This window comes from Chamaea fasciata, unplaced genomic scaffold (genome assembly GCF_029207755.1).
Source record: "Chamaea fasciata isolate MVZ Bird 193981 ecotype frontalis unplaced genomic scaffold, bChaFas1.0.hap1 SCAF_1, whole genome shotgun sequence".
In the NCBI taxonomy this organism is placed as follows: Eukaryota; Metazoa; Chordata; class Aves; order Passeriformes; family Sylviidae; genus Chamaea; species Chamaea fasciata.
Window position 1 is genome coordinate 147,892,900 of NW_027094086.1, and position 10,510 is coordinate 147,903,409.

General features: G+C 41.6%; 1 protein-coding gene across 2 annotated transcripts in view; it reads left to right on the forward strand.

Annotated features, from left to right (window-relative positions):
• ACVR2B (activin A receptor type 2B) overlaps positions 1–10,121 on the forward strand; it is a 98,893-nt gene extending 88,772 nt beyond the window's left edge. The window contains exons 8-11 of one of the 2 annotated variants that reach the window (XM_066201268.1): positions 950–1,064; positions 2,736–2,874; positions 5,212–5,342; positions 7,346–10,120. In XM_066201268.1, the coding sequence (XP_066057365.1) occupies positions 950–1,064; positions 2,736–2,874; positions 5,212–5,342; positions 7,346–7,540 (580 nt within the window). In that variant the 3' untranslated portion in view covers positions 7,541–10,120. Of the gene's footprint in view, positions 1–949; positions 1,065–2,735; positions 2,875–5,211; positions 5,343–7,345 lie in introns of both variants that reach the window. The other variant, XM_066201278.1, reaches the window with a different exon arrangement.
• Positions 10,122–10,510: the final 389 nt, after the last annotated feature.

Here is a 10,510-nt window from a genome sequence, read left to right on the forward strand (position 1 = left end):
GATAGGGAAGTTATAATGCTGAGCATACAGGACAATTGCCATCTGCTGTCTAAGGTCTGTAATTTAATTAGATTGCCAAACATTCCTTTTCAGATGAAAATGCAGGAAGCTCAGGGAACAGGGCTCGACTGGTTAGGCATCTCAGTGTGATCTTCCTCCAACCCCCACCCTTCCCAGCCCCTGCAGATTTACCTCAGCTGCCCTGAAATGATCCTGCTGCAGCACAGGGCTGACACAAATGTCCCCTTCAAGCACAGACCCACCATCTCTACTGCAAATTCTTACACCTGCCTGTCAGCTGCCTGCTGCAACCCTGACAGTGTGCCTGAGTGTGGCCTCACCCCCTTCCCTGCTTGCTTTCCAACGCTCTGAATTCTCCAGAGAAGATCAATCCAGCAATTACAAGAGAAGGCTAATAGATGACTATGGCAAAAGTCTGTTGAAGCATGTAGTCAGGGTAGAGAGAGTCTCATCAGCATCTGCTCATTTCCAGAAAGATCTAATTTTGTACATAGGAGCAAACATCCTTACTAGGATAAAGAGTAATGTCCTCCCTTAACTTGCCTTGGTTTTGTTCTTGGGAATGAGAAGGGCTGCCCAGAAGATGGGGGTCCAGAGCTGGTGCTTGGAGCAAGAAATGCTGCCTTATACACAGCTTGCTCTAATTAAAAGAGCACCTTCAGATCAGATTTTATTTTGAGATTAATTCACAGTAGATTTTGGCTGACTCTGTGCTGGTCAGCTCAGGGCTGCTGGTCATGTTTCAGGGACAAGGGCAATGAGAAGCAGCCAAGTTTGCAGCACTGACCATGCTGGGAATCTGGGCAAGAAAGGAGGAAAGGAGCTGATTTACTGGGAGCTGCTAAGCCTACAGACAATGTGTGTGCTGCAGTGTGATTTAGACACATGCCATGATAAACCCTTCCCTTACTTCTTGGCTTGTCCACAGGGACTTCAAGAGTAAAAACGTCTTGCTGAAGAATGACTTGACGGCTGTGCTAGCTGATTTTGGACTGGCTGTACGGTTTGAACCTGGAAAACCTCCAGGGGACACTCATGGACAGGTAATCTTCACCTTTAACATTTTAAAAAGTTGGCTTCTCTGGAGTGGGGGCTAGTTTGTGTAGATGCATTTAATTCTCTTAGAGATAGGCATTTTTTTCCATTGAAACTTGTGCTCTGGCATAAATTCTGGGAGCTGCCTTAATCTGGGTGAGTGGGGAGGGTGCCCAAACCCTTCTGACTTCTGTGCAGGTGAAGTTCCCCCAGCCCTGGGGTCTGGTGGTTTCCTCCTTCAGACACAGGGCTCAGTATCTCTTTACTGTTTTGGTAATAAATATTCACAGAACGACAGAATCACAGAATACCATGATGGGAGGGACTTCAAGGATCATCTGGTCCAACTTTTTTTGACCAAAGCAAGGCAAGACAGTCCAGCTGAATCTTAGAAGTGTTTAGTTTTGGAGTCTGCTGCACATACCACATCTCTAGGCCATAACACAAGTATTAAAGTTCCTAAATATTAATACTGATACGACAATACAAATATTAATAATCCTAAAATTATTGATTTAATTTTAAGAATTCAGCCAGGCTGACTGCTTGGGTGACCTTTGGCACAGCTGGCTGTGCACTGTGTCAACAATATACTACAGTTTTATGGGTTCTTAATTTTCTGCCTTAGTGTTGCAGCAAGCAGCCCCTCATTCTGCTCTCATGCCAGGACAGCAAGCCCAACATCCCCTCCTTGTGCCTCCAGTGCTCTCCAAATTCCTATCTCTGATGTAAGCTCCCTTTTTTACCTTTATCTCAGAAGGAATAAACACTCTTCTGGTTAGCCTTACCCAGCTTTCCTCATTTTTGTCACCTTTTTTTGACTTTTCCAGTATTTTGCATATCTTTCCATATCCTGGCTTCACTCTGTCCCCAGTGCCTCAGCTAACAGCAAGAAAAGATGAGAATTTCCCAAAAAAAAATTATTAAAAGTGTTTCAATTCCCAAGAAAGGTGCTTTTTCCCTTGCTGTCCTGTGTACTCCTCTACATTGTGAGCTATACTAAACATATCAATGGAGCACTACAATGAGGACTGAATTCCCTCAAAACAAGAGGCCTTTCCAAACTATGGCAAGCCAGGGCTCATGTTTTACTGTTTCTGTGGATGCAGGAGACTTGCTTTATCTAGGGCTGTCAGACCAACACCTTTTCCTACCATTTCAGGATATATAATTTTTCTCTTCTCTGTTTTTTAGGTTGTGTTTTTGTTTAGCAGGGTGGGGGAGGGGGTTGTTTGTTTGGATTTGGAGTTTTTTGTGGTTTTTTGGTTGGTTTTTTTTCTTTTGAGTGAAAGAGGACTGAGCATTCAATAATTAGGATAACCAAGTCAGACTTGACCTCATGGTGTCCTGTGTGTCTCCAAAGACAGCGTTTTCTCATGCAGGGTGTGCTGCCAGAGCAACATGCAGCGGGATGCAGACCTGCAGTGTACACTGAATGAGTATCACACGTGTAGCCTTGCACTTTGGCTTCCTCCTTCATGTAGCTTATCTGGACTCGAGTGATCTTAATGAGAATCCGTGTCAGAAGGAACAGCTCCCCTTTGCTTGTTTTTCAAGCGAGGTGCACCTTTAGCATCAGTGGCCTCCAGGCTAATGAAACCAGCTGTCACTCACCTCCAAGCAGCAGAGGCTGAGGGGCCCAAATGCAATGAAACTTGAGCTGTGTTTTCTCTCTGTAGGTGGGAACAAGGAGGTACATGGCTCCCGAAGTGTTGGAGGGAGCAATCAACTTCCAGCGAGACGCTTTCTTGAGAATAGACATGTATGCAATGGGACTGGTGTTGTGGGAGCTAGTCTCCAGATGTAGAGCAGTTGATGGTAAGAATAAAGATCCTCTCTTCCCTGGGGAGGGTTCTGTTTCAGTGTGGTTTAGTTGTTCAGAAAATGGATCTGTTTCTGTTTGACAAAAAAAAAAAAAAATCAACGGCATATTTTTATTAAAAGCAGCTAGCCTGTTTTTCATTTGTTTTTTAACATAAAGTGTTACTCTCTGTAGATAGTGACCTTTGTAAGTGCTCAAGCCTCCAAGTCCTTTTCACTGTGCTGGTTACCTTGCAAATTGCTGTGAATTCAGAGGGAGAAGGTGATCCCTACAGGATGGGCGTCCTTTGCTCCTGAGTCTGCTCTGTGCTGGTCTCAGTGGCAGTCTACATTCCTGCCTGTGACCAGGGCACGCCTTGGGCTCCTGAGAAGAGCCACAGAGCCAGCTTGGCTGTCACCTCGCTTATGCAGGGCAGTGGGGTAGCCTGAATGGAAAGCACCTTAGTGAAATAGCAGGAACAAGGGGCTGGAAGGATCCTCCTGGGTCAGCAAGCACATTTCCCTGCTATTATAAGCTATTAGTTATTGATCATTGACTTTTGCTGATCAAGCCCTCTCTCAGCAGTAGGCTAGGTTTATTGTTTCATTTACAGCTTTGGAGGGTCTCACTTTCTCCTGAAGGATCTAAAAGTATGAACTGCATGGTGTCTTCTTTCTCCTTTTTTGTTATCCTAAAACAATGCTGCAAAGTGGAGCATCTTTTCTGTCCAGTCAGCACATCTGTCCTTTAGTGACCCTTGCCATGTAGAGGACAGGGGAGCAGTCAAGTCATTGTAGCAGCTCCAAGGCTGCTTCCTCCAACTTCTTTGTTCTTGTAGAGATACGGGTGCTCTGAACTCAGTATCAGGTTCATAAAACAACAGCACCTCACCTAGACTTGAAATGTTTTTGTTAGCATTACAGTAGGACTGAGGAGCATGATTATAATTAAAATGCCTCCCATAAGTGTGTGGTAAGAGAAGATCTCATCTTCAGAAATGTAATGAGGTAAAATGCTGGAGGAGCAGGGAGCACAGCAGGGTAAAACAGTGGTATACAGATCACTCATGTAGGAATTGCCCTTCTCTGTTGAGGTGCCCCAAATATCCACTTTCATTTTTCCTGTCATGTTTGTGATCTCCTGCCAGTTCAGGCAGCTGAGATACCCCAGGTGCCACACACAGCACCAATGAGTCAGAGGGAAGGTTTCCTTTGGGAGGAGGGGGAGTTACACTGAGCCTCATCTGCACTTCCAGCTCAGAAGTGATGTTGTGTAAACAGTACATTTAGCTTGCAGATCACCAGTGCAGCTCTTCACAGCCTGAGTTCCTCTTGGAGGAAAAGAAAAGTCATAAGTGACCCTGTGCCATACATTGCAGCGAGTGTTTCTGTTTGGTTTAGTGACTGCCACTGAGGAAACAAGAATAACAATAAGCCACTTTAGTGATTTCATTCTTTAGAGTACCTAAACGTTGTGTTGTTGGTGTCACAATTCATGACCAGATGAAGTGGTCAGCTCTTTAATTTTAGTCTGGAAAGACCCTCTTGAAGTATCTCTGCTCTGGAAAGAGGTAATTTTTCGCTAGTGAGAAACCGGTTTGTATGTGATGCTGTGGAGCACCCTGAGAAGCCCATCAGTTATGCTGGGCTGCTCTTTCTGAGAGAGCATCTAAGTGTTACCAAAAGCCAAATGATGTTTCAATAAGCAGAAGTTATTGCTATCATCCAGCATCTGCACTGATACTTATAACAGTTGTCTCATTCCCATGGCTCTGGGCAGTTCACAGCCAAAACTGGTATAACTAAAGCATTCAGAAATCATTTTACACTTAGGAGCTGGTACTTGGGACAAGCGCATCCAGCTCCAGTGTGTCAGGGCTGACTCAAACCTCTGAACGAACCAGATCAAAAAGCAAGAAATTACAAGTCTTGTATACGCTTGACTTTGCTAGTCAGTGCTAAAATGAAATTAATCTCATGCTGAAATCTTTCTCTAGGTTATTGTGTATTGAATTGTTGTGTTAAAATGTGGGGAGGATGCTCTTTATATTAAAATAAATCACAGATTACCTGGCAAAATTCCTCAAGGAAATGGCGGGATCCAGAGACCTGGCTGAGGGTTTGGATTCGTAATTCAGCGAGGTGAAAAATGCATGGCCAGACTAGCAGCAGGGACAGCAAAGACCATTGTGCAGGAGGAATGTAAATCACATTTGTCTGCAGTGACATGTGAATGTCAGGCTTTGTTGCAGTGGGTTGAGGTTGCTCTGGAGCTGCAGCTCACTCATGCATGGGGACACCATGGCTCTGCAGAAGCCATTTCTACCCTAACCTGATTCTCTGTGTGCACTGTAGGTCCAGTGGATGAATACATGCTGCCTTTTGAAGAGGAAATAGGTCAGCACCCATCTCTTGAGGACCTGCAAGAAGTGGTGGTTCACAAGAAGATGCGCCCCGTGTTCAAGGATCACTGGCTAAAACATCCCGTACGTCCCTCCTGGTTAACAGTGGAAAATATTTTCCTGTGTGATGGGAATGAGGGATGTGGTTATGCATTCCCAGCTTTAGACAGAGTCAGCTCTGGGGAATGAGGAGTTGCTCAACACCTTTGTGCTCCAGTTTCTTTTTATCTCTTGTTTTTAGAGACTAAACAAGTTGAATAATCAGCTAGTGCTGAATGGAGAGCATGTGGTGCTTTAGTAGGGCTCCTTCAACTTGGTGAAAGAATGGAAAATAAAGTCCTTTCATTAAGAAAAAGAAAATGATCCATGCCAATGGAGACACACTCCTCACAAGCTAGATACCATGCAAGACTTGGAGCAGTTTATGGAGGGAAAATTAATTAGATGTGAAAGCAAGCAGACAATGAAGCAAAATGCAGCACGGGTTTCCCAGAGGTAATGCATTTCAGGCTCACATTTTTAATAAAAGAGCTGACTTTTCTTATATCAGGAAGAAGAGGGACAATGACATCTCACTGGGGTTCAGTAAGAAGTCAAATGCCTCTATTTTGCCCAGACTGCTACAGATTTGGCTAGACCCAGGTGTACTAACTCATTTCACCAAAGTTAGGGAGAGCTGTGGATTGTAAAAAAAGATGAGTGTTCCATTTCAAATGAGGGTTCGAATAAGAGCTGCATTCTTCAAGCACTGAATTCAGGTTTTTTGGGGATATCAAGAGAAGTGATTGCAAACAAAGCAAATGGTTTCATAGTAACTGATACAGTGCTGCCAGCTCTCACAGTTTCATCCTGGGAATCTTAATACTTGTTGTCTTTTAAAGCTTCAACGGCTGAATCTTGGGATTTTTTTTATATTAAAAAAGCACTTTTGGGGCTGAATGCAACCGAGCATTAGAAAGCAGATGCTTAAAAAAACCCATGAAAACACATATTTAAAGTAGTTTTTGAAGTTTATCTCATGGTAAATGGCATACTGTGGAAAAAATACTTGTGGGGGTTTTTTAGAGCATTGGCTGTGTTGAATGGACCTCTCCACCTTGTCTCCACCCTCTGACAAGGTGATGCTCATGATGCCTTGAAGATACAAAAATAAAACAACAGACTTTTGAGACAATATTAGTATAGGAGGTAATATAAGAACTGGTCTTGAATTGGAGGCCTCCAGGGGCAGATATGGAAAAATGCCCACCCCACATAGGGCGAATACAGTTTTATAAGTTTAGCAGATTAGTATAGTTGACAAAAATTCCCAATTAGAAACACAGGTGATGAGGTAGTTCTTCCTCTTGGTCCAACTTTTCTGGAGCCCCCAGTTTTATTCACATCATCTGCCCCATTAAAATACTGAAATAAAAGGCTAATAAAAGAAGCACTTTCCAGAAAACACTTTTTTCTTTCTAGATATCCAGCACAGTGCCATTATAGAGCTTCAGAAAAGCTCTACAATGTACAGTACTAATTATACTTTGTTTACCAGAAAGTGCCTTGGGAGGGTAGCTCGTCCTTGGTTACCAGGAAAATGTGAGATGGGGTAGGAGCCTTTGGAACGTGTATAGTCTTTCTGCCTACTAGGGTAGGAAAATACTGGAGGTGGCTGGGAACTATGTAACTATACAACAATAGTCTACAGAGCTATGAACGTATATCGTAATAGGACACGAAATAAAGATGCTTGACTCTAGTCAGAAGGCAGTAGAAATCAGAAGGTTTTATTTACAATTCATTCAGTCTTTTTATAACATGCTTTGCTAAAAGGGCACGTTATTGGTCCATAGGGCTGACACTTCTCTCATTGGTTAAGTAACAGAAATAGCAAACAACACCTGTTGTTATGGGAAAGGAATATTGTTTACACAAGGTTGTTTTGGGAAAAAGAAAACTGTTGAAAAGTTTTCCTTGGCAAGAGCTCAGGCTCAGAAAACATTGGGTCCACAAACGTATATGAAGGAAATATAAAAAACAAAGATCGTTTTGGAGGCCCCCAAAGAGCAGGCGAGGTTGCTGAAGGTGTTTTCTCCCCGTTGCAGGGCCTGGCGCAGCTGTGCGTGACCATCGAAGAGTGCTGGGACCACGACGCGGAGGCGCGGCTCTCGGCGGGCTGCGTCGAGGAGCGCATCGCGCAGATCCGCAAATCCGTCAACGGCACTACCTCGGACTGCCTCGTCTCCATCGTGACGTCCGTCACCAACGTGGACTTGCCACCCAAAGAGTCTAGTATCTGAGTCCTGGGTCCTGGTTCACTTTTGTCTTTCCAGACTCAGCGGATTTAAAACAAACAAACAAACAAACAAAAAACCAACAAGGAAAAGAGTTTAAAAAAAAAAAAAAAAGTACAAAAAAACCACAAAAATCACAAAAATTCAACAAACCCATGAATGCAGCTGCTATTTTATCTTGACTTTTTATTATTATTGTTATTATTATTATTATTATTTTTTTGGATTGGATCAATTTTACCAGCACATTGCTCTACTGTATTAAAAAAAATGGACATTTCAGCAAGCATTCAGGTGCCGACTAATGAATGCAGAAAAGGTGCAGGTACCTCAGAACCTCAACAAACTCACTTCAGTTGTTTTTATTTTATTCAGTTTTCTGGGTTTCTCTTTATCAGTCTGTCTTCTGAGCAGAGCATCCGTGACATAAAGCTTATGTGACATAAAAGAAAACCACCTACCACCTTTGAAAACGCAATGCTGCAAACTGTGGAGGAAACTTAAGACTGTTATGTAAAGAATACACCTTCCTCAAAAGCATTTTTTCCCCATTTTGGTTTTGGGTTCAGTTTCTTTTTTATTTTTTTTTAATTTTTTTTGGAAGTGAGCTTCAGAAAAAAACAGCAGATGTGTCTTTTACGGATCTAACGGGTGTCATTGTAACATGAGAAAAAGAAAAAGTAACTGGGCAGAGAATGTTAATTCTTGATGGTATAATTGAAGGGGGGAGCTTAGAATAGGGGTGGGCAGAGTGACGTTGGACTTGGCAGCATTTGGGGAAACATCATTTGCTATGGAGCTACTTCTCAGGTAACCATTAGAGGAGGGGAAGGACATTTCTGGGCAGAGTATTTACGGCCCCAGCGTATGGAGAAAGCGGAGTTAAAGAGGCAGTGGTTGGAAGACAGGCACTTGTTTCTTCCTCCAGAATCTGGGTTTGGACAGTAAAAGAACAAAGCAGGACTATAACTTTAATTTTTCAGTTCCAGGTAGTAGTAGGAAGGATGCTTTTAAGCAATGTCATCAGGACAGGTGGGGAAGTGTGATTTCAGAAGCACTTTGGTAAAATACTGGAAGATGAGAAAATTTTTGCATCTCGTTTTAAGTGTGAGTCAGTTGAGAAAATTTGGCCTTGGGTTGATTATCTCTCAGCCCAAGCTAATGGTGCATGCAGATGGTGGAAGGACGGAAAGGGTGAAAACTGGGTATATAAATTTTTTTCTTTATTAATTTGGGACTGGGGGAGTGAATGGTGGCAGCTGGCTCCTGAAGCATCTGAGAAGCCTGAGAGCTGCCTGGCTGCAGGGAGCTGAGGCAGCTCAGCAGCAGCAGTGATTCCCACAGCATCTCTCCCACTGGTTCCTTTGACGCTGCTTTCTCCTTACTCTGTGATGAAACTCTTTTGTCTTAAAGTGGTGCATATTCGAAAATACCGTTACTCTTATTATGCCATAAACTCGCTCTAGTCAGTGAATGTTCCTAATGCTGCTGATTCAACATTGAAATATTTTTTTAATTTGCAAAACATGCAATGTTTAAAAAAATAAAAAACTTAAAAAAAAAAAAAAACAAAAAAAAAACAACCAAACACAAAACATACACACACACGTTACGTGGCTTCCGAGGTTTAAACTGAAAAAAAAAAAATTAAAAACTTCATGACCACAGACCACCTCAAACCAGAAATACCTCAAAATTTTCTACTTGTATGAGTTTTATTATATATTTTGTTAGTTGTGTTGTCTTGTAGTAAGTATATTTTAATGTAAGTTGGCTTTTATGACAAGGGAGTTTTAAAAAAAGAAAAAAAAGAAAAAAAGTTCCAAAATCTTTTAGGAAGTGCTACCATTTTTTTTGTTGTTTTGTTTAATAAAGCACCATTGTAAATAACTGTATACAGTTGTAGAATAACTGCCTAAATAAGGTACCTGGGCATTATTCACTCTTATTTGTGAAGGCTGTTTCCATTCTGTGGTTTTGGGTTTTTTTTGTCTGTTTTAGTGAAAGGACAGTACATCTTTTTTATTTTTCCTTTTCCTTTTCCTTTTCCTTTTCCTTTTCCTTTTCCTTTTCCTTTTCCTTTTCCTTTTCCTTTTCCTTTTCCTTTTCCTTTTCCTTTTCCTTTTCCTTTTCCTTTTCCTTTTCCTTTTCCTTTTCTTTCTTTTTCTTTCTTTTTCTTTGTCTAAATTTTCTTCTTTTCATTTACTTTGAATATAACATGATTTCTGTGTCTTGCTAGACTGACAAAGTTATGTCCACTGGAAGGCCAGATCTTCTAAATTTTTCTTTCTGTTAAGCCAAAATGCAGTCCTAAACTAATCACCCTGTAATGGAAATGTAAAAAGTCTGTATTATATACAAATGAATTGGACTTCTCTCCACTGCCAAATTATCAGTGTGCACCCTTGCACAGATGTAATTTATTAAGCAAACAAAACTGCTAATTGGAGAAAATATTAAAAAAAAATTAAATATATTTCTTGAAAAGTATAGCTTTAAAACCTAGAGGTCACAAATGAGGACATGGTCCTTTATCTTGAAGAGACATTAAGAGAATTGCCTTAATTTGTCTATCTGAATAAAGTCTTAACCTATTCTTTCAAGTTACTGAATGTATATTGCATATTAGTATGTACACACATGTAACTGTGTTTCCGTGTGTAGGTTTGAAAGTTTCTGTTTCTTGATGTGCTTCTGTTGAGAAAACCTTGACAAAACCAGACAGAACGATACCATTTGACCCAGCCGATGTCTCCGGTGGCCGTTGGCACCTTTGGGCCTGATGCTGCAACGTACCTATGCTTAGCATTGAGGGTGTAGGTAGCTCTTCTGGTGTCATGACATTAGGCACTCACTTAATGTTAAGTGTGGTTGTAAATGTTTGCAGGATCAGTATTTTTCATGTTTAATACATTTCTGCACTGAGATTTATATGAAAATGTGACTATGTTTTAGAAGTGAAGTGATGTAAGGGTT